General features: G+C 41.9%; 1 protein-coding gene across 1 annotated transcript in view; it reads right to left on the bottom strand.

Moving 5' to 3' along the window:
- Nucleotides 1-862: 862 nt before the first annotated feature.
- The window catches only part of CEP57L1 (centrosomal protein 57 like 1), a 37,420-nt gene continuing 13,874 nt past the window's right edge, over nt 863-24,408 (bottom strand). The window contains exons 4-11 of the mRNA XM_077811700.1: nt 21,056-21,177; nt 9,741-9,857; nt 9,379-9,456; nt 5,773-5,868; nt 4,738-4,815; nt 4,391-4,620; nt 2,644-2,788; nt 863-1,290 (exon numbers count right to left, since the gene is read on the bottom strand). Coding sequence (XP_077667826.1) covers nt 1,066-1,290; nt 2,644-2,788; nt 4,391-4,620; nt 4,738-4,815; nt 5,773-5,868; nt 9,379-9,456; nt 9,741-9,857; nt 21,056-21,177 — 1,091 coding nt within the window. The 3' untranslated portion in view covers nt 863-1,065. The remainder of the gene's footprint in view (nt 1,291-2,643; nt 2,789-4,390; nt 4,621-4,737; nt 4,816-5,772; nt 5,869-9,378; nt 9,457-9,740; nt 9,858-21,055; nt 21,178-24,408) is intronic.

Genomic DNA, 24,408 nt, shown 5'->3' with positions numbered 1-24,408 from the left:
GGCTCTGTTAACAGAGTTCTAGGCTAGGCATCTACTTAGGTTTTTAAGGATTGGTCCCTTCCATGTATCCAGCCAAAATGAGTTTAGCAATATTTATATTAAAAACATGGCTGTGGCAGCAGTATAAAATGGTGCCTTATTAGCATTAATTATAATTAGGCAGCATTAAAGAGTCAGATATGGTGGATTTTTTTTTCTTTGTTTTAATAAAAAGAACCCACACCATATTTGAACCAATACAGGCCATTTAAACCCTATGACTAGCAAATGTGTATAATACAAGCCATTGCACTTTCAGAAAAAGTACTTTGTAGACAGAAGACCTTTTTGCTCTATCACTGCAAGTGACTTATTGCCAAACTCCCTCTGCAAAACAAGCAATCTTCAACATCAGTCCATGAATGCAAGCACTAAAGTTTATGTCCTAGATAATTTTACATTACAAAATTAGTAAGTGCATGTTCATGACAGACATGGTACTTGTCTGCATTAAATTGCAAGAACCCAAGTATTCAGTCCTCACAAAAGGAAGACTCCCACTTACTCCACTGGGAATTTTGGCCCTGTTAGGGCTGCAGAAGCAGGCTTTAAGTATCTCCTTTGAGCATGGAGGAAATGTGATAATCCTGAGTTTCTGACCTACATTAAAGCAGTTTTCCTTTCCTCCTCTACTTCATAATTAATTATTTCAGAGTGTTTGCATGTACGTTGATGAGGAGGAAAGTGGGTAAAAAAACAGATTGCATTTCTTATATATTTCAAAAGATAGTTTTTAATTTTGTAAGTTAAAAGAAATTGGGACACTTCATGAAACAGTTAAAACAGATATTACAAAATATGTATAGCTACAGGGAAAGTGAGTAACCCAAATCTAAGTTTCAACTGAAATTTACTATTCGGTTAGAAAATATTTAGACATGGCATAAATGAAATACTATTCATTTAATTACATTACATATTCATTTAATTCTGTCTAATATTTGTTAAATCCAAACCTATGAAAAAGTGTCAGACTTTTTTTTTTGGCATGCCAGTAAGAGGCACTACCTATATAAATATGTAAAACTATTGTTCCCACACGATATCATCTTTTTTCAGTGTTGACTGAAGTTTCTGCACATTTTTTAATAGCTGAAGCGAGCTTTTGCTTTTCTGCACAGGACAGGATTTTGATGCTCTTCCGCTTGAAGTAACTGGAATTTCTCTTGTTCCTTTTAGGTCATCAGATTTTGGTAGGACATGAGCTGACTGTCTCTTCAATTTCTGAGCTTTTTGCTTTAATTTGTGGACCTAAAAATGAAGATATATGCATGAAAGTTTTAATGCTCAGAAAGGATATTGGCTAGAGACCCAGGCACCACTTAAGAGCAACAATCTCAAACACCAACTATAAATGAAAAGAGAGGAGAGAGAGAGAGAGTTTAGCTTTCCACCACATCAGATCACTCTCCAGTCAACCCCTGTACTCTACCCCTGACGAGAAGAGTAAGGCAAGTCGACGGGAGAGTTTCTCCCATTGACCTCCCGCAGTAACTTGACCTAAGGTACATCAACTCCAGCTACGTTATTCACGTAGCTGGAGTTGCATAGCATAGGTTGACTTACTTAAGGCTATGTCTACTCTTAAAACACTACGCAGGCACAGCTGTAGCACTATAGCTGCACTGTTGCAGGGCTTCAGTGTAGACACTTACTACAGCGATGGGAGCGGTTCTCCCACTGCTATAGGTAATGCACCTCCCTGAGAGGCAGTAGCTAGGGGTTAAGTCAACTTAACTACATCTCTCAGGGGTGTGGATTTTTCATATGCCCAAGAGACGTTGCTATGCAGTGTGACAAGATGGCCATTGTTAGTCTGGTGGATCCTGTGCTTTTCTTGGCAGGGAGGTAAGATGCCACCCCTTGCCCCTGTTCTTGGGGTGTCGATGGCCCCGCTAGTGGCCCAGGAAGGTGCTAAAGGAGGGAAGCTGGGGAGGGGTCTGGGTTTGCTCCTCACTCTGAGCCCCAGCCCCTCTCAACCCCTGTGGGTTCTTCCCCTCTTCCCCCTTAGGTGGGGTACCTGCAGTGCTTAGATGCTGGGGAAGGGAGTCTCCCTCCCCTACTGGGCAGGGTCCCCCTTACTTCAGTTCTCTGATTTTCCAAGTCTTGCAGCAAACCTCCAATCTCCAGTCCTCTCCTCTTCCTCTGTCTGCCTGAAGCAGGGGGGTTTATTAGTTTCCTAACAGGGCCTTAATTGACTGCAGGTGCTCCAATTAACCTGCAACCACCTTCCCTAGTCTACAGGGAACCACGCTTTAGTCTTGAGTTTATATATTTCCCCTCTAGCACTCTCCCACTGCTCCCTGGCCCTCATGTATCATAGATATAACTTTTCAATGTAAACCAGCCCTCATCAGTTATAATATCCTACTTATGGTAATGTTTTCCACTTTAGCTTCTTTCCAGATGTTCAGTATCAGCCCTTGAATCTAAATATTTACCTAAAGCCTCAGCACCTTTGAACCTATTTGTCTTGGAATCCCAACGAGACTGTACATTCTAAAGGTAGGCACTGGCTCTCTCTCTCTAGCAACAGCATGAAAAATTATTTTCATCATATTCCAATAGTTTGCTTCTAAGTAAACTCTTTAAAAATTTCCTTACACTAGCTTGGTGTTTTTTCAACTTAGATATCTGTTCCCCTTTAATTTCCATTTGCTTTACAAGACAATCCAATTCACGTTCTAGGTCTTCACGAACTTCACAGTTTTGAGTTTCTTGTATCTGCTTCAAGAGTTCTTGATGCTCACTGTTAGAGACAAAGATATTAGACAATAGTATTGGTGGTATATTTGAACAACATTCTTCTTACATGTACTTTTGTTACATTGCACAAGTTTCAACTCCAGGAGGTCTCCCCACTAGAGAAATAAAGCAGGTTAATCATCGTGACACACAACTAATACTTTTTATACTAAATAAATACATAAAATAAAATACAATACTCAAACGTTCATATTTTTTCCATTACTTATTTTCCTTCTACTCTGAGCCTGCAGATAGTATACTCATTTTGGTACATCACAACTATTTCTCTATCAAGATTGAGGAAATAAGCACCAGAGAATGTGCTGGTACTGCAGAATCATGCACAATGGCTATTTGGAATGTGAAAAATTAAAGATCCCATTAAAGTAAATAGCAGGCAATATACACAAAAAATGTATACTGGCCAATTCCAACCCCTATCTAAGTTGCCCCAGAGTAAGAGCACTTAACATAATTCAGAAAAACTTGTTTTACAACCACTAATGAAAGTTATAGTTCTTTTGTCAAATTAATCAAGTAAAATTAAGAATTCTATTGGGCAAAATTAACTGCATGGTTTGTTGCTACAGGCAATTACGGTTCCAAACATTTCACTCTACAAACTAATGATAGAAAGTGTAGTTTAGAGCTCCCTAATGCATATAGTAAAGCTAAGCTATACATTAGTTACAAAGGATAAGAACATTTCACAGTTAGAAGTTATTGATCAACAAGTTCTTTGTGGCAAAGGGCCATGCCTTCTTTTATATTTTAATACAATGCCTAGCACAAAGCGAGCACAACTGAAAATAAATAATTATTTCTTCTCTTCATAAATTCCTCCAGCTTAAATTGCTACTCTAAATCAAATATTTTCTCTGATTGGCACACAACTAATAAGGGAGTTATAACTAGATATTTGTGAAGAGATTCTGCAAACAGCTTTGATTAATCAATGCCACGTGTCCTGAAATGAAGATCAACAACTATTTCAGCATGATCTGTAACATAGGAATTTTAAAATGCTATGTGGATTCAAAACACATATGCTATTTACAAGGACTAGATGGACACCAGCAGGACATCTAGTCTCCAACCCATGCAGTTGTCCTTCTGGACTAATCATGTCCCTTTCATCTCGGGCCTCGTCAGTCACAATAAGGTCAAAGCTGGCAACACCCCAACAGCAATATGGCTTACTCTTCTAGGTATCAGATAAAAGGTTTCTCCAAAAGCAAACCTACCATTGTGCTGTGTGTAGCTTTGAGGATAAGGATATCCTTCAGGCCTCATTTTAGACAGCCTGCTGCATGAATATCATAGGTGCGGCTTTAAAAAAAAAAAAAAGCCCCAAAAGTACAAAAGAACCTCCACTATCTACTCGTGAAGCCGTTTAAATGCAAGGGCTATAAAAACTTCCCAATGAGAGAAAATCCTATCTGCAAGATCCACCCAAACCCCACTCCCCAAATATTTTTAGACCCAAACATGCTCTAGTACAACCTCTAAATAGCCCTCACATGGCTTCAGCTTGCAGCCATTTTTACTCAGAGCATCACAGTCTTTTTATCCTTTGGGGGATAATACACAGATACATACTTACAAGCTCATTTGGCCTAGCTCATCTTGTATCGCCAGCAAAAGGTCAGATAGATTTTCAGTGACAGAAGATGATGTGGAACAAGAGGATACAGATTTGCATGCAATAGTTCGTCTAGAAATCCTGTGTTCAGCTGCTTCTGGACACCGTGACAAGACACATGGACTACGATGTTTCATCATATGTAAGACACTTTGTACATTTGCACTAACAGAATGGCTGGAGCTGGCAGACTTGAGAGGAGAAAAGGAAATTTCTGTAAGCAGCTATAATTAAGGTAATTAATGGAAAAATGTTCATTTAAAAAGAACGTGGACACATGTTTAAATGAGAATCTAAATCAGGCTCACCTTCCCAGCCACAAAAGGCAGCATCCCAGCCTTTAGGCAAAATTGTGGAGGATGTACTTTCTTCAGAGCAGATTTTTTCTGACAGACGGTAGACAGAAGACATGTTTGCCTAACAGTGCAACCTTAAAATTATTCTTTCAAATTAGACTGTAAACGGTTTGAAGCAGGGGCTGTTTTTGTTATGTCTTTGAGCAGTGTCTAACACAACAAGGTCCTGCCCCATGACTGAGGCTTATAAGTGCTACCACAATACAAATAATAAAGAAGAGGGTAACCCAAGTATTTTGTCAACAAACCTTTCCTCCCCCCCCCCCCCCCCCAGTGAGAACAAGTCTGAGCTACACTTAGGCAACAAATCTTTCCATACAAAAGCAGTGCTCCATAATAGCTGGTGAAATATGCAGTCTCAATTCATCTCCTTTAATGGGTATTAAAGTTTTCCTACTTCTCCCCAATACAGAAGAATTTCCAATAAGACTGAGATCTAGTACACAGTTAATCTGACAACTCAGTAGTAGATTACGATTTGAGAAATTTAGCACTGTCTCTGTGGCATTTAACAGACTCAGTTTTACAAGTCATGTCATTTTAGCAGACCTGCAATGCCTATGGATGAAAAGAATGCAGTGGGTGAAGTTCATCTTGCCTTCAGTATGACACTTGCTACAGCATTTCAAAAAAAAAAAAAAAAAATCCTAATTCAAGTGGTCTTTGAAAGTAAATTCAAAAATCGACTAAGGGCATGAACACAGGCCAGTGAAATGGCCGCGCATAGTTTAAGGTTCTGCTGGAGTGTGCAAGTTTTCTATTTTAAAAGTAGGCTTTACCACATTAAACATATTTTAGTTATCTAAAGAGAGGGAAAAACAGCATGTTATATTTCCAGAGTAAATGACAGAGTATAGAGAGCCAACAGAACCCCACCCATCACCACTTTTCCAGTAGCATCCCTATCACTCCATGAATGAGATGCTACAAAAATGAGAGGCATGTTAGAGACATTATCACTGTGCAAATGACAAACTTGCATGTTACCTTTGCAGTTTTCTTTTTCCGGTTTTTCTTTTTTGGCTCATTTTGAGGCGACACTGAAGACATTAAAATTCTATTTATCTCAAGCCCAGTTTGAAGCTATAGTAATGAGAATAAAGTATTTAAATATCAAAATTTTTTAAATAGCACAGATTGAATCTTCATCCACACATGAAAGAGGATTAATTAGATGCATTACTAACTGAACTCTCTGGGAGGCAGGAGGATTATAAAAGAGGATATGGAGACTGAATAGGATACAGGATGTCATGGTATCAAATATACCTTGCAACGCTGCCTTAGAGATTGCTATTTCCAAACCCAAGTACAGCAACTGTATCTCTTGGACTACCACAACTAATGCTGCAGTGAGCTAGGGATATGGCCATTTAAAGCGGGAAGAGGTTTGGACAACATAGGAATGGACATACTGGGTCACCAACGGTCCATCTAGACGAGTGTCCTGTCTTGCAACAGTGGCTAGAGCCAGACACTTCAGAGCAAACCAACAGAATAGGGCAACTGAGTGATCTATCACCTGTCATGCAACATTTAGCATCAGTCCCATTGTCCAAGTGAGGGTTTTTTCTAGGGATTACTTTATAATTACTGTTGTCTAGACAAGATTAGTGTAATAGGGCAGTTACCATTCATCCCTTTAAGGGATGAGGCCTCTGTCTTTGCACATATAAGCAGACCTGGCTAAAAGATGATAGTTCTACTGCATCAGCTCAAACTACTCCAGCCAGATACTTCACTGAGCGTGAATCAAGAGAAGGTTGAAGAGAAAAGTCATGGCACCTGACCTGTAACAGAAGGTTTCCCACCCCAAAACCAACTCTGATAGATCCTGGATTATGGTAAAGTCTGACTAGTAGTCAGCATACTGATCACATTACTGCACCAGAGTCCTTTCTTGCACTGATGGAGTCTCTCTGCAGTGGCACTGAAGACAAATTAATTGCTCTAGGCAAGCTTTGTATTATGTATTTTTTTTAATAAGGTCAGACATGCACAGAAGGCTTATGTGCTAGCAAAACCAGTTAAGGGACAGACCCAGAGGATTGTGTTTTGGACTGTGGCATTCAGTTGAGTCCTTGAGGTGTTGGGGTAATTCTACAGTTCCTGACTGATGGAAGCCAGTGAGGTTGTGGTGGAACTGCTGTAGGAGGCGACTGCAATGGTGAAAATGGGTAAGGAGCTAGATTCTCTTATTGTAAAATGCTGTCATATGTAAAACACGGGAGGTAATTGTCCTGCTCTGTTCAGCGCTGGTGAGGCCTCAGCTGGAGTACTATGTCCAATTCTGAGTGCCACACTTTAGGGAAGATGTAAATAAACTGGAGAGAGTCTAGAGGAGAGCAACAAAAATGACAAAAAGGTTTAGAAAATCTAACCTATGTGGAGAGGTTAAAAAAAAAAAAAGTGAACATGTTTAAATCTTAAGATAAGATGACTGAAGGGGGACCTGATAACAGCCTTCAAATATGTTATGGGGCGTTATAAAGAGGACAGCGATCATTTGTTATGTGTTGACCACTGAAAGTAGGACAAAATGTAACAGGCGTAATCTGGAGCAAGGGAGATATAGGTTAGATATTATGAAAAACCTTTATAACTATACAGGTAGTTAAGTTCTGGAATAGGCTTTCAAGGTAGTTTGGACAAACACTTGACAGGGATGGTCTAGGTTTACTTAGTCCTATTTCAGCACAGGGGGCTGGACTAGATGACCTCTTGAGGTCCCTTCTAGATCTACATTTCTGTAATTGTTAGGTCTGTGCAACACAAGAGCTGAAGAGTAAGTATTCTTCTACAATAAACTGCAAAAAGAACTGCCCTCTTTCAAAACGGCTGCTACCTAGTATAGTTCTCAATGAGAAAAGGAGTACTTGTGGCACCTTAGAGACTAACCAATTTATTTGAGCATGAGCTTTCGTGAGCTACAGCTCACTTCATCGGATGCATACCGTGGAAACTGCAGAAGACATTATACACACACAGAGACCATGAAACAATACCTCCTCCCACCCCACTGTCCTGCTGGTAATAGCTTATCTAAAGTGATCATCAAGTTGGGCCATTTCCAGCACAAATCCAGGTTCTCACCCTCTGCCCCCCCCCACAAACTCACTCTCCTACTGGTAATGGCTCATCCAAAGTGACCACTCTCCCTACAATGTGTATGGTAATCAAGGTAGGCCATTTCCAGCACAAATCCAGGCTCTCTCACCCCCCCACCCCACCCCACCCCACCCCACCACACACACACACACACACACACACTCTCTCTCTCCTGCTGGCAATAGCTCATCCAAACTGACCACTCTCCGAGTTTAAATCCAAGTTTAACCAGAATGTTGGGGGGGTGTTAGGAAAAAACAAGGGGAAATAGGCTACCTTGCATAATGACTTAGCCTAAATTAATAGTATCCAATTTGCAAATGAATTCCAATTCAGCAGTTTCTCGCTGGAGTCTGGATTTGAAGTTTTTTTGTTGTAAGATAGCGACCTTCATGTCTGTGATTGCGTGACCAGAGAGATTGAAGTGTTCTCTGACTGGTTTATGAATGTTATAATTCTTGACATCTGATTTGTGTCCATTTATTCTTTTACGTAGAGACTGTCCAGTTTGACCAATGTAAATGGCAGAGGGGCATTGCTGGCACATGATGGCATAAATCACATTGGTGGATGTGCAGGTGAACGAGCCTCTGATAGTGTGGCTGATGTTATTAGGCCTTGTGATGGTGTCCCCTGAATAGATATGTGGGCTCAGTTGGCAACGGGCTTTGTTGCAAGGATAGGTTCCTGGGTTAGTGGTTCTGTTGTGTGGTATGTGGTTGTTGGTGAGTATTTGCTTCAGGTTGCGGGGCTGTCTGTAGGCAAGGACTGGAGGCTACGACTGCTCATAGCGAACATGCCCACTTTTAAAATGACTACTGTCTCTCAGTGTTCTTAGTGTGAGTAAAATCAAGCTGCACTCAGGGAAGATGGTGGCCCTGGCAGGAAAAAATCAGTTCATGGAATTCTTTACAGAAGATCATTTATTTTTCAGCCTCTGATGAAGAAATTTTTTATTTAATAGTGAAAAAATGAATCTTACAAAGAAAAAGGTCTCTAAGTGTAGCCAAATGTACAGGATTTAACCATATGGAAAGTTGAAAGTCTGTGTTATTCTATTAAGATAGTTCAGGACAAAAAGTTTAACTTAGATGCTAAGTTGCTTAATTGACCCATTTTATAATTAAATTTTAAGTTAAACTAAACTATAAAAATTCTCAGAAAATTCATTGTTTATTCAATGAGAATGTACTCTAATTTTGAGGCGAATGTGCTGTATTCTTCATGCATTTAAAAGAAATAAAAAAAGGTTGAATCCCTGCTTTAAGTTCAAAACACAACTCAGCCTTACCTATGGAACTGATATTCTAGAAGAAGCCAACTGTACATAATATAAACCTCATTAAGCAAAGCTTATCATCCTTTGGAGTTGTCAAGTTAGCGTTACAGAATTTTTCCAAGCTAATAAACAGGTTATAAAAAAAAAGTGTCTTGAAGAGAGACACTATTTCCTCAGCGATAAATCCAGTAATTTGGCTATCCTACCTGAGCAGCTTTGTCTTGTATTAACTTACGCTGATGCTCTTCTTCACAAAGTTTTTCCTCCAATTGTTTGATCTTGTCCTGAAACAGAACACTAGTATGGTTAGTCACATTTAAGGCTGCAAGATTTGAAGGAATCTTGCAATAGTCAAAATTACTAATCTTCTTAAACAGGCTTAAATTCCTCAGATTTATAGGAAATGAAGTCTGAGGTAGAAGGCAAAGTGAATGTTGAGATCTTATACTCCTCTGCTGGAGCTACAGTTGATAAATGGTCTGTGTATCTTAGCACAAAATTGGCAACTGTGGCACAAAGAAATTTGAAATGAACTGTAACTGCACATGGTCATGTTAGGATTACTTACTTCTGCAGTTCTCTGTGTAGTGCTAAGTCTGAAGCACTCTTTTTCTAGGACTTCAAGCTTTTCAAGTTTTGCATGGAGCTCCATCTGATTCTGATCTTTTTCCTTTTGAAGCTGAGTCTGGAAAGAATAAGCAAAAGTCAAGTTTGGCAGCTGATAAAATAGTTGACACCCCAAGAAAATCTCTCACCACAGTGAACTTTGTTTTAACAGTTTACAATTTTAAGTATTAAGTTCAGTGCTATGAAAAATGCCAGACAGACAAAGCAGTGTTCAGTTTCCACCACTGTCAGAAGCTGATAAAGTACATGTAGGAACTGAAGAGAAACAGTCAAATGAAAAAGAGTTTCAATTCAATTATATCACATAACTAAAAACTGACAAATTTAAGTGTTTAAGTTTTTAAGTATACAAATGCTAGAAGCCTCCATACTAAGATGGGTGAACTTGAGTGCCTGGTAATAAATGAGGATATTGATAGAATAAGCATCAGAGAAGACTGGTGGAACAATGATAATCAATAGAACACTTAAATACCAGGGTACAAAGTACCGTATATACTCATTCATAAGCCGAATTTTTTTTTTTTTTTTTTAGTAAAAAAGGGAAGCATCAAAGAATGGGGTCGGCTTATGAACGGGTATAGAGGGAGAGGTGGGACACAGCCCCTCCCCCCAACAGAAGGGGCAAGGAGAGGCAGCACAGCCAGCAGAGCCAGAAGGGAAGAGGCGGGGCCAGAGTCTCTCCACTTCTGGCCACGCAGCTCTCCCCCCAGCTGCTGAAGCAGCTGCAGCTCTAGGGCTGGCAGGCTGCAGCCGCACTGCTCGGCCCCACCCACCAGAGCAGGTTGTGGCCATGCTGCCTGGCCCAGCCTGCTGGAACATGTTGCAGCCACGCTGCCTGGTCTGGCCCACCGGAGCAGGCTGTGGCCGTGCTGCCCAGCATGCCGGACCAGCTCTGGCCAGGCCAGAGACATCCTCCCCTGGCCCTCCCCAGATAAGGTGGGAAGGGATGGGGTCATGTCGGGGGTTGTCACCGGGGTTACTCCCCTGACCCCCAGCTTCTCCCCCCCAAAAACATTTCCCCATCAGTTGCTGTCCCGGCCCATCAGGGTAAGCAGCTGGTGCGCCGGGACACTTTGCTTACTTAGGTTTACCTCCGTGCCTGCGGACGCTCGAGGTAAACAAACCATCTCAGCCCACCAGCAGCTTATCCTGATGGCCTGGGAGCCAAAGTTTGCTGATCCCTGAATTATAGGGTCGGCTTATGAATGCTTCATAAAAATTTTCCATTTTTAAACTTATCCATCTTGGTGGGGGTCAGCTTATAAACGAACCGGCTTATGATCGAGTATATACTGTATATAGGAATGACAGAGTAGGTCGTGCTGGTGTGGGAGTGGCATTATATGTGAAAGAAAGCATAGAGTCAAATATAGTAAAAATCTTAAATCAAACTGCACTATAGAATCTCGATGGAGAGAAATTCCATGCTTGAATAATAAGAGTCTACCAGTAGGAATATATTACTGACCATCTGACTAGGATGGGGATTGTGAAATGCTCAGGGAGATTAGAGAGGCTATAAGAATAGAAAACTCAATAATAATGGGAGATTTCAACTATCCCCCTATTGAATGGGTACCTTTCACCTCAGGACAGGATGCAGAGATAAAATTTCTAGACACCATTAATGACCGTTTCTGGTAGCAACTAGCCCAGGAACCCACCAAGGGGAGAGGAAATTCTTGATTTAGTCCTAAGTGGAGTACAGAATCTGGTCCAAGAGGCGACTCTAGCTGAGCTGCTTGGTAATAGCAATCACAGTAATATAATTAAATTTAACATCTTTGTAGAAGGGAAAATACCAAAAAAGCCCACCATAGTACCATTTCAGAAAGGGGAACTACATAAAAATGAAGAAGCTAGTTAAATGGAAATTAAAAAAAAGATACAGTCACAAGAGTGAAATGCCTGCAAGCTGCATGGAAATTTGTTAAAAACACCATAATAAGAGTTCAAATTAAATGTTTATCCCAAATTAAAAAACCTAGTAAGAGAACCAAAAATGCCACTGTGGCTAAACACAGTAAAAGCAGCAGTTAGAGGCAAAAAGGCATCCTTTAAAAACTGGAAGTCAAATCCTACTGAGGAAAATAGAAAGAGCATAAACTCTGGCAAGGCAAAGGTAAAAGTATAACTAGGCAGGCCAAAAAAGAATCTGAAGAGCAATTAGCAAGAGACTCAAAAACTAACAGCAATTTTTTTTTTTTTAAGTACCTCAGAAGCAGGAAGCCTGCCAAACCATCAGTGGGACCACTGAACAATCGAGGTGCTAAAGGAGCACTCAGGGAAGAACAGACCATTGAAGAGAAGCTAAATGAATTCTTTGCATCAGTCTTCACTGCAGAGGATGTGTGTGTGTGTGAGAGAGAGAGAGAGAGAGTGTCCCACTCCTCAGCCATTCTTTTTAGGTGACAAATCTGAGGAACTGACCCAGAGTTAGGTGTTAGTAGGGGAGGTTTTGAACAGATTGATTAATTAAACAGTAAGAAGTAACCAGAACCAGATAGTATTCACCCAAGAGTTCTGAACAAACTCAAATATGAAATTGCAGAACTGCTAACTGCGATATGTAACCTGTCCCTTAAATCAGCTGCTGTACCAGATAGCTAGAGGATAGTTATTGTCATGCCAAATTTTTAAGGTTCCAAGGTGATCCTGGCAATTACAAGCCAGTAAGCCTAATTTCAGGACCAGGCAAGTTGGTTGAAACTATAGTAAAGAACAGAATTATCAGACACATAGATGAACACGATTTGTTGGGGAAGAGTCAACATGGCTTGTGTAAAGGGAAATCATGCCTCATCAATCTATTAGAATTCTTTGAGGGAGTCTACAAACATGAACAAGGGTAATCCAGAGCATATAGTATACATGGACTTTCAGAAAGCCTTCGATAAGGTCACTCACCAAAGGTTCTTAAGCAAAGTAAGTAGTCCTGGGATAAGAGGAAGCAACTGGTTAAAAGATAGGAAACAAAAGGTAGGAATAAATGGCCAGTTTTCAGAATGGACAGAGGTAAAGAGAGGTGTCACCCAAGGATCTGTACTGGACCAGTATTATTCAACATATTCTTAAGTGATCTGGAAAAGGAGGTAAACAAACAGTCAGGTAGCAAAATTTGCAAATGATACAAAAAACTATTCAAGATAGTCAAGTCCAAAGCAGACTGTGAAGAGTTACAAAGGGATCTCACTAAACTGGGTGACTGAGCAACAAGAGAAACAGATGAAATTCAATGTTGATAAATGCAAAGTAATGCACACTGAAAGACATAATCCCAACCATACATACAAAATGATGGGGTCTAAATTAGCTGTTATCATTCAAAAAAGATCTTGGAGTAAATGCGGATAGTTCTCTGAAAACATCTGCACGGTGTACAGGAGAATGTACGCTGTACAGCGGCAGTCAAAAAAGCTAACAATTTTTGGACCCATTAGGATAGGGATATATAATAAGACAGAAAATATAATGCTGCTATATAAATCCATAGTACAACTACACCTTGAATACTGCATGCAATTCTGGCCATCCCATCTCAAAAATGGTATATTAGAATTGGAAAAAGTACAGAGAAAGGCAACAAAAATGATTAGAAGTATGGAACTGCTTCCATAGGAGAGCTTAAAGAGACTGACTTTTCAGATTGGAAGAGAGATGACTAAAGGGGTATATGACAGCGGCCTACAAAATCATGAATGGTGTGGAGAAAGTGAGTAAGGAAGTGTTGGTTACTCTTCCACATAAAAACATATGAACCAATGAAACTGATAGGCAGCACGTTTGAAACAAACAAAAGGAAGTACTTTTTCATACAACTCACAGTCAACCTGTGGAACTCATTGCCATGGGATGTGGTAAAGACCAAAACTACAAGTAAAAAAAAAAAAAAGAAAGAGAGAGTTAACTACATTCATGGAGGCAAGGTCTATCAATGGCTATTAGCAAAGATGGTCTGGGGTGCACACCCCCGCTTTGGGTGTCCTAAGCCTCTACCTGCCAGAAGTGGACAACAGGGGATGGGTCACTCCATAATTGCCCTGTTCTGTTCTCTGAAGCATCTGGCACCAACCACTGTCTGAACACAGGGTCCTGGGGTAGATGGACGACTGGTCTGACCCAGTATAGCCATTATGTCAGCTTGCCCACAGAGCGTGCAGGGTGCAAGCAGCAACAGGCCTAACTTCCCTAGGGCTGAGCTGCTGCTGAACCTCAGCCAGAACCACCAACTAAACCATGCAGTTGAAAGAGGCAATTGTCTAGGGCACTGGAATATTAGAGGCAGCAAGTATTCAATACGTTTGCGCGCACACGCATAAACTATGAATTACCTAGATAAGGACTGCTAGAGTCAGACTGGACCTGGAGGAATAGGAAAATAGTGGTCACAGAATGCGTGAGCAAAGTGCTTGTCAACAAAAGGTCTCAACTGGCATGTTCCCTTCTGCCTCCCACCTTCTAAATGTCATGGACTTGTGTAAAGGAATGCTAAACTCTATTACACAGTTCAGCCACTACATGGCACTGTGTGTAAAATACCTTATTTACATTAGCCTCAGCCATACCTGGCAGAGCATTAAAGGATCTTAGAACGAACACAACTAGTGTGTACCTTGTGCAAATGCAAGTTCTGTAGCCAGTCCATATCTGATATAGGAACATGCCACGGTGTCAGAAGTAAACAGAAAGAACAAAGCAACAAAGGCTGCAGGATCTCATCAACATACTGCTCTTCAGTGCCCAACAGAACTTCAGCTTTGACAAACCTTCACAATGGACAGACAGTAAGATTCTGAATTACAAAATTCAGAATTGCAAAAAAGCTCCACTGGGAAACTGTAGATATACCAGTATCTCTTTTAATGTAGGTGATGGAGAAGAAGTCAGAGCATCTCTTCATATCCTTTGATTTTACAGAAGACAGTCACAAAGAGGACTATGAAAGTGTTCTGGCTATGTTTGATGCACCTTTTATACCCCAGAGAAATGTGCTTTTTTTCCCCCAACCAGCGATTCAAGAACCAGGGGAAAAAATGTTGAATGTTTTATAAGAGCTCTGCATACATTGGATGAAAACTGATTTGGGGAATACAAAACACGAAAAGTAAACAGAGACAGGTTATTGGGTTAAAATATTTCACAGTAGCTAAATAGAAGACAGACTTAATCCTAGCCATAGCTATTCAGAGAGCAAAGCGGTCTGAACTAGTCAAACAGAACACTAGGTAGGAGCAATTTGAAATCCCTGAAATTAGCTTTGAAATAAGACAGACACTTGAATGTTCAAAGTATTACCATCAAGCCCCCAACGCAAGGAAAGAGAACTCCCAGGCTAAAAAGGAACAAATTCCAACCTACATGCACAAGGTGTGGAAAAAGTCATATCCCAAGAGATGATGCATGTCCTTCCAGAGGCACATGGTGTGTTAAACGCATGAAACATGAACATTTTGCAGCTGTTTGTTGCACCAAAGGAGTCGGAGTTGATTGATATGACAGATAATCAAGAGCCATTGTTTCTGGGATCTAGCACTTCTGGTGACAAAGAACCTGCCTGGAGAGTGAAAGTGAATACTCATGGCAAAACTATTGACTTGAAAACTGACTCAGGAGCAGGTGTCACAATACTCTCAGAAGGCACTTACAATCACCTTCAACCTCTCACACAGCTGAAGTCACCCGACACCACTCTGAATAGCCCTGGAGGTTCTCTGAATTGCGTGGGTCAGTTCACCACAGAGACAACTTACAGAGATAAAAGCTTTTCATTCAAAGTGTATGTGATCAAAGAATCACAGACCAACAACCTTCTCAGCTGCAGTGTGGCAGCCATGATGGGCTTAGTGAGAAAGATGGAAGAACTTGGTGGAATATTTGGTAATATTAGACTTTTGCAAGGAGATCCGGTACAAATAACCTTAAGAGACAATGCTGAACCTTATAGTGTACATGAACCTCACAGGACTCCTATCCCATTACTTCATAAAGTGGAAACTGAGTTAAAGAGAATGGAAGGGATTGGCACATTGAGAAAATCTCTGATCCAACAGCATGGTATGCCCTAATGATAGCAGTAATAAGGAAAAATGGAAAAATATGGGTCTGTGTGGATCTTAAAAAAGACTTAATGAAACAGTTGGAGAAAAATATATCCTACCAACACTGGATGACTTCCTCCCCAAAGTGAAAGGAGCTACAGTAACCTCCAAGCTGCATGTCTTGAGCAGACACTGGCAAACTCCTTTAGTCCAAGAAAGTGCTCGACAGACTACACTTATCACACCTTTTGGGAGTTTTTCCTTGTGAAGATTACCTTTTGGGATTACCAGTACACTTGAAATTTTCAAAAAAAAAAAAAAAAAAAAAAAGGCAGAACTGTTAACTATAACTCCATATATGGATCTTCAATGGAAGAATACAACAAAACCTCAAGTCCTAAGCCTAGTCAGTGAGCCTGGACTGAAGCTAAACAAGGGAAAAATGTGTTTACCACCTATCCCAAATCGAGGTTTTTGAGAAACAAAAATGGAATCATTCCTAGTCCTGAGAAAGCAAAAGCAATTCAAGCAATGCACCAACTAACATACCAGAACTGAGACGTATACTGGGGATGGTAAATTACCTTGGTCGATACCTACAAGACCTTTCTACAGTGACAAAACCACTGAATGAACTATTAAAGTCCAACACACCTTGGCTATTGGGGCCAGATCAAGACATTGCCTCCTACGAGGTAAGAGAAATTATCTCAGTAGCTCCTGTTCTCAAGTACTATGATGTGAACAAACCCACAATGGTCAGTGAGGATGCAAGCAGCTATGGTCTAGGTCAGGGGTGGGCAAACATTGTGGCCCGAGGGCCACATTGGGGTTGCAAAACGGTATGGAGGGCTGGGTAGGGAAGGCTATGCTTGGCCCCCTACCCCAATCCCCCCCCTTGGCCCCCGCCCCCTATCCACTTTCCGCCCCCTGACTGCTCCCTTCAGAACCCCTGACCCATCCAACCCCCCCACCCAATCCTTGTCCCCTGACCACCCCGTCCTGGGACCCCCGGCCCCTATCCAACCCCGCCCCCCCGGCTCCCTGTCCACACCCCCACCCCCTGACAGGCCCCCTGGAACCACTGACCCATCCAACCAATCCTTGTCCCCTGACGGCTCCCTCCCGGGACCCCCATCCCTAACTGCCCCCCCCCCCGACTCCCCCTGCTCCCTGTCCCCCGTCTCCCTGGACCCCCGATCCCCCACCCCATATCCAACCCCCCTCTGCCCCTTATCCAGCCCCCCTCCTGCTTACCACACCGCTCAGAGCAGCGGGACAAGCCTGGGAGATGGACGGGTGCAAGCCGCGCTGCCTGCACAGCACCATACTGACAGGGGAGAGGCTGGGGGCTAGCTCCCTGGCTGGGAGCTCAGGGGCTGGGCAAGACTGTTCCACAGGCTGGATGTGGCCCACGGGCCGTAGTTTGCCCACCTCTGGTCTAGGTGTATTTTTGCAACAACATGAGTGGAAGCCAGTTGTATCTTGCTCTCACATTCTCACTGAAACAGAAAAACAATATGCACAGATTGAAAAGGAGTGCCTGACAAGAGTATGGGCATGAGTTTTATTAAACAGGTATCTGTGTGGATTGAATTTGTTTATGATAATAGACCATAAGCTGCTTGTAACCCTCATCAATGGAAGAGGCCTGGATCAAGCACTGCTGAGATGCCAGTGTCTACTGATAAGGTTAATTAGATTTAACCCAATTGCTAAATATGTTCCTGGGAAAAATCTGGTAGAAGCAGACACACTATCAGAGCCCAGCATCGCACTCAAGGATCCATGAGCTGGAAGATAATGTAAAGGCATACGTGAAAGCTATGGATGCATACAGACCAGTGTCAGAACAGACTACATCTGTTACAACAAGCAACCTCAACAGACATGCAACGTGAGCAAATTCTAAGTTACTTTAGGGTCATCTGGACCAAGTATCTAAAGAACAAACACGAAGGAAGTGACAAGAGACTACTTTGTGGTGCAGGGACTATTAAGTCATGAGTAAAGGCCATTTCATATTAATTCCAAATGAAAGGAGAGGAGAAATCCTAATGTCCTTCATGGGTGAAATTTAATGATTAATTAAATGACACAAATGGACCAACCAGTCAGCTTGGTGGACAGGCATCAGCAGGGATGTGAAAAATAAAGTTATTTTATGTGAACATTGCAGAGCTAACAGACCAACACAATACAAAGAACCTTTAGTAACATCACCCCTATCAGACAGGCCTTGGAAAAGACAAGCAGCAGATTTATGCAAATTCAGAGGACAATTGGTCACTATGGACTATTGTGATGCTATAGGATTAAAACATGAATATGTAGATCATTGTTGCTACCACTGTTATACAAATGCAACAAATCTTGTGCAAAAGAGGTCATGTAAGGTGTCAATGGAAAAGTTATGGTTTGCTGAATACGATTATCCTATTTGTATACATGTATCATTTTCATATTTGAAGTTATGAATATTGACTGTATATCTGTATTTCAAATGTGTTTGCTCCTGGTAACACCCTCAAGGTAGTTTACATCCAGTCTTGCCAGCACACTGTGAATAGACTATTCAAGTTGATGGCCCATCAACAAACACAATGGGCCATGGAAGAAGTTTATCCCCGCCTGATAGACTTTCCAGCCAGAATATGGGTAATGGCCCCTGCTATGACTCATTGAAGTATGCAAGGGCATGTAACCACCTCGTGTAACACTGGACTCCATCTTGTGCCTGCACGTTTCCACTGGCTGTACTGAGAGCAGACCCTCCACATGGGAGAAACTGTAAAATGCCCTGGAAATATCTCCATTTTGCCTCTTTCCTGCTTGGATCTCTGGACTATGGACTTAGATTTCTCCCATTAATATAATCAAGGGACTGAGGACCTTCCACTCTTTTGGAAGCAACCAGAGACTTAAGCCAGCAGTTTATGCCATCACTGCTTCAAACCTAATCCAAGAATTTTCAATTATTGTATGTATTTGATTCATTTAACCAATTTTAACTCACACCTTTCTTTTTTCTTATAAGCCAACCTTTAGATATTAGATACTAAAGGATTGGCAACAGCGTGATTATTGGGTAAGATTTAAGTTATATATTGATCTGGGTATGTGGCTGGTAGTTTGGGATCAGAAGAATCCTTTGGTTGATGAAATTGATTTTAAATAACCACTCATCATTAAGTCTAGTGTCTGGGAATTGAAACAAAGACTGGAATACCTAAGGAAGCTGCAGTTCTGATTTCTTGTTAGCCAGTGTGGTGAGACAGAAGTTTACTTTTGTTGCTGGTTTGGTATATCTTATGGAAGAATAACCACCAGTTTTGGGGTATTTCTGCCCTATTTCTCAGCAGTTTGTCCTGAATTTGGTATTCTCAGTTGTGACTCACTGAAGCACAGGTACATTCCCAGGTATACAGAAATAACGTACTTGAAAGATATAACGTTGCATTATTATTGCTTTTGCTCACTTTTGTCCATCACAAGTTGTTCTGGAATACCATGGACCACAATTCCCTGCAACAGAATTTAAGTAATTCTAAACTAAATATGATTTTGAGCATATTAATAGCAGCCCACAATACCAGCAATGAATGGAGAACTGAGAGAGCTATACAGACAGCCAAGAAAATCTTACAGCAGGAAGATCCATTTCTTGCTCTTCTGAGTTACAGATCAACACCAATAGCAGCTACTGGATACAGTCCAGCACAACTGCTGATGAAAAAAACAACTCAGAACTACTGTTTCAAGTTTGGGAAAGAATCTATGAAAAGAGCAGTCAAACTAGATACAATGGCAAAAAGAGCCTAGGAACACTTTTACAACAGACATAATTCAGTTAGAGAGCTGCCAGCTCTCGCGTCTACATAAATCCACAGTACGCGCACATTTTGAATATTGCATTCAGATGTGGTCGCCCCATCTCAAAAAAGATATATTGGAATTGGAAAAGGTTCAGAAAAGGGCACCAAAAATTATTAGGGGTATGAAACGGCTTCCATATGAGGAGAGACTAATAAGACTGACTTTTCAGTTTGGAAAAGAGATGACTAAGGGGGGATATGATAGAGGTCTATAAAATCATGACTGGTGTGGAGAAAGTAAATAAGGAAGTGTTATTTACTCCTCCTCCTAACACACGAACTGAGGGTCACCAAATGAAATTAATAGGCAGCAGGTTTAAAACAAACAAAAGGAAGTATTTTTTCCACACAACGCAGTCAACCTGTGGAACTCCTTGCCAGCAGATGTTGCAAAGGCCAAGACTATAACAGGGTTAAAAAAAATGAACTAGATAAGTTCAAGGATAGGTCCAGCAATGGCTATTAGCCAGGATGGGCAGGAATGGTGTCCCTAGCCTCTGTTTGCCAGAAGCTGGGAATGGGTGATAGGGGATGGATCATTTGATTACCTGTTCTGTTCATTCCCTTTGGGGCACCTGGCATTGGCCACTGTCGGAAGACAGGATGCTGGGCTAGATGGACCGTTGGTCTGACCCAGCATGGCTGTTCTTATAGAAAAAAAAGGATGGACAACTCCAGCTGTCGTAAAGAAAAGGAATTCAGCACCCAGATCATATGTGATCAAGACTGCCAGTGGAGAGTTCAACAAAAAACATTGACATCTACAGTTTGCTCCTCAGAAGGAACAGATAGCAGGTGCAGAACAAGATGACGAGGATTTTAGACCAACCAAAACCAGTCGTTGCAACTAATGGACAGCCAGATGACCAAGTTGTTACAAGTTTGGGTTACGTAATTAGAAAACCAGTAGGATTCAGAGACACTTAACAGACTAAGTTCAAAGACAGTGTGATAGTGTAAATGTAAGAACTTACAGAGGGAGATGTAATGGAATGTGAAACTGTATACTGTTCAGCCACTAGGTAGCATGGTGTATAAAATACCTTATTTTAACAAACCTCAGCCAACACCGGCCAGAGCATTAAAGGATATTATAATGAACATATCTGGTGTGTGTCTTGGCTACAGAGCTTTCTCTGGGCAAGCTACACCTGACACAGGAACATGACAGCTTATTAGAAACTCCACACTAGCAAGCCATTTTGTGTAATTCTCTGAATAGCTCACCGATGATCATCACTTTCCGTCATTACCAATCTGAGCAGAACTGGGGAGATGCAATATGTAGGAAGTACAATCTTGTGCTCTTACTGTTTCATTTATTATACTAAATACTTCACCTGTTGCTCTAGAACCATATTCTTTTCTAGCTCTGCATTGAAAACCATTTTCCTCATGTAATCCAGCTGTTTCTCGAGTAGGGAGCAGCGGGATTGTGCTGCACTTAACTGCACACTAACATCTGTGGAGAGAGACAGACACACACACAATGTAGAATAGTATTTTTGAGTAACATTTAGCCTGCCCCTCACCCTATGTCTTGGAGATTTCAAAGTTTTTGGGTTGGTATTTTTTTAAATATAAAAAAGGGTACTTGGGCTGGGCCAGTGAAGTGGTTAACAGGGAGTATTTTAACATGTGCAAGACTCAGGATGTGTTTCCAGGTCCAGACCCTGATCTGTGTTACTACTAACTTCACAGGAGTTCCTCACCATTTACACCAGTATAAACCTAATCAAATCTGGTTCCCTCCTGCCCCCTCCTTACCTTTCATCAGATTGGGGGTACCATATAAGTAGCACCAAGTTCTGACCTGTAGTGACGTCCTGGTTCTTTTAGGAGTGCCACCAATGGACATCTCATCCAGCCAACCTCAGCAAGCAAAGACTGACTGAGGGGCTGCTCCCTGTGTTGCAGGCTGGAAGCCCTCATGATCACATGTGAAATAGCTATACTTCTCACAGAAACAGCTACTTGATAGGCTTTATTACATTCAGTATCTAAAGCTGGTTTATTCAGCACCAAGCAGAAAAGTAACTCGATTGACCAGATCAGACCAGGAGGATGAGGTAGACGAGGCTTTCTTCGGACAACTAACAGAAGTTTCCAGATCACAGGCCCTGGCTCTCATGGGGGACTTCAATCACACTGACATCTGCTGGGAGAGCAACACAGCAGTGCATAGACAATCCAGGAAGTTTTTAGAGAGTGTTGGAGACAACTTCCTGATGCAAGTGCCGGAGGAACTAACTTAGGGGTTGTGCTCTTCTTGACCTGCTGCTCACAAACAGGGAAGAATTGGTAGGGGAAGTAGAAGTGGGTGGCAACCTGGGCAGCAGTGACCAGGAGATGGTAGAGTTCAGGATCCTGGCAAAAGAAGAAAGGAGAGTAGCAGAATACGGACCCTGGACTTCAGAAAAGCGGACTTTGAGTCCCTTAGGGAAGGGGATCCCCTTAGAGGCTAATATGAGGGGGAAAGGAGTCCAGGAGAGCTGGCTGTATTTTAAAGAAGCCTTATTGAGGGTGCAGGAACAAATCATCCTGATTTGCAGAAAGAATAGCAAATATGGGAGGCAACCAGCTTGGCTTCACAGAGATGAGCTTAAACACAAAAAGGAAGCTTACAAGAAGTGGAAACTTGTACAGATGATTAGGGAAGAGTATAAAAATATTGTTCAAGCATGCAGGGGTGTAATCAGGAAGGCCAAAGCACAATTGGAATTGCAGCTAGCAAGAGATGTGAAAGGTAACAAGAAGGGTTTCTACTGGTACGTTAGCAACAAGAAGGTTGTCAGGGAAAGTGTGGGACCCTTACTGAATGTGGGAGGCAACCTAGTGATAGATCATGTGGAAAAACCTGAAGTACTCAATGCTTTTTTTGCCTCAGTCTTCACAGACAAGGTCAGCTCCCAGACTGCTGCACGGGGCAGCACAATATGGGGAGGAGGTCAGCAGCCCTCAGTGGTGAAAGAACAGGTTAAGGACTATTTAGAAAAGCTGGACATGCACGAGTCCATGGGGCCGGATGCAATGCATCCAAGGGTGCTGAGGGAGTCGACTGATGTAATTGCAGAGCCATTATCTTTGAAAACTCTTCGCGATTGTGGGAGGTCCTGGATGATTGGAAAAAGGCAAATATAGTGCCCATCTTTAAAAAAGGGAAGAAGGAGAACCTAGGGAACTACAGATCGGTCAGCCTCACCTCAGTCCCTGGAAAAATCATGGAGCAGGTCCTCAAGGAGTCCATTTTGAAGCACTTGGAGGAGAGGAAGGTGATCAGGAACAGTCAAGATTGAATTCACCAAGGGCAAGTAATGCCTGACCAACCTGATTGCCTTTTATGATGAGATAGCTGGTTCTGTGGATATGGGGAAAACAGTGGATGTGATATATTTTGATATTAGCAAAGCTTTTCATATGGTTTCCCACAGTATTCTTGCCAGTAAGTTAAAAAAAGTATGGATTGGATGAATGGACTATAGGGTGGATAGAAAGCTGCCTAGATCGTTGGACTCAACAGGTAGTGATCAATGGCTTGATGTCTAGTTGGTAGCTGGGTATCAAGCGGACAGCTCCAGAGGCCAGATTTGTTCAAGATCTTCATTAATGATCTGGATGATGAGATGAACTGCACCCTCAGCAAGTTTGCGGACAACACTAAACCGGGGGCGGGGGGTAGATATGCTGGAGGGTAGGGACAGGGTCTAGAGCGACCTAGACAAATTGGAGGATTGGGCCAAAAGAAATCTGATGAGGTTCAACAAGGACATGTGCAGAATCCTGCACTAAGGACTGAAGAATCCCATGCCCTGCTACAGGCTGGGGACTGACTGGTTAAGCAGCAGTTCTGTAGAAAAGGACGTGGGGATTACAGTGGATGAGAAGCTGGATAGGAGTCAACAGTGTGCCCTTGTTGCCAAGAAGGCTAATGGCATATTGGGCTGCATTAGTAGGAGCATTGCCAGCAGATCAAGGGAAGTGGTTATTCCCCTCTGTTCAGCACTGGTGAGGCCATATGTGGAGTACTGCATCCAGATTGGGCCCTCCCTACAGAAAGGATGTGGACAAATTGGAGAGAGTCCAGCAGAGGGCAATGAAAATGATTAGGGGGCTAGGGCACATGACACATGAGGAGAGGTTGAGGGAACTGGGCTTATTTAGTCTGCAGAAGAGAAGAGTTAGGGGGATTTGATAGCAGCCTTCAACAATCTGAAGGGAGGTTCCAAAGAGGATGGAGCTAGGCTGTTCTCAGCGGTGGCAAATGACAGAACAAGAAGCAAATGGTCTGAAGTTGCACAGGGGAGGTCTAGGTTGGATATTAGGAAAAATTATTTCACTAAGAGGGTGGTAAAGCACTGGAATGGGTTATCTAGGGAGGTGGTGGAATCTCCATCCTTAGGGGTTTTTAAGGCCTGGCTTGACAAAGCCCTGGCTGGGATAATTTAGTTGGGGTTGGTCTTGCTTTGAGCAGGGGGTTGGACTAGATGACCTCCTGAGATCTCTTCCAACCCTAATCTTCTATGATTGGTAAGGCAATATTTGGTTAATTTTTATTAAAAAAAAATTCAGACAAATTATGATGATTGGATAGGACTATACTCCTCAAAGCTGAAACTAGAACCTGCATTGAATAGCAGCTCGCCAAAACATGAGCACTCCTTCAGTTGAGAGAACTAACAGCTATATTGACTAT

The sequence above is a fragment of the Eretmochelys imbricata genome, chromosome 3 (genome assembly GCF_965152235.1).
Source record: "Eretmochelys imbricata isolate rEreImb1 chromosome 3, rEreImb1.hap1, whole genome shotgun sequence".
Taxonomy (NCBI): Eukaryota; Metazoa; Chordata; order Testudines; family Cheloniidae; genus Eretmochelys; species Eretmochelys imbricata.
Note: the sequence above shows the minus strand (reverse complement) of the source record. Positions and strands in the feature narration are given on the sequence as shown.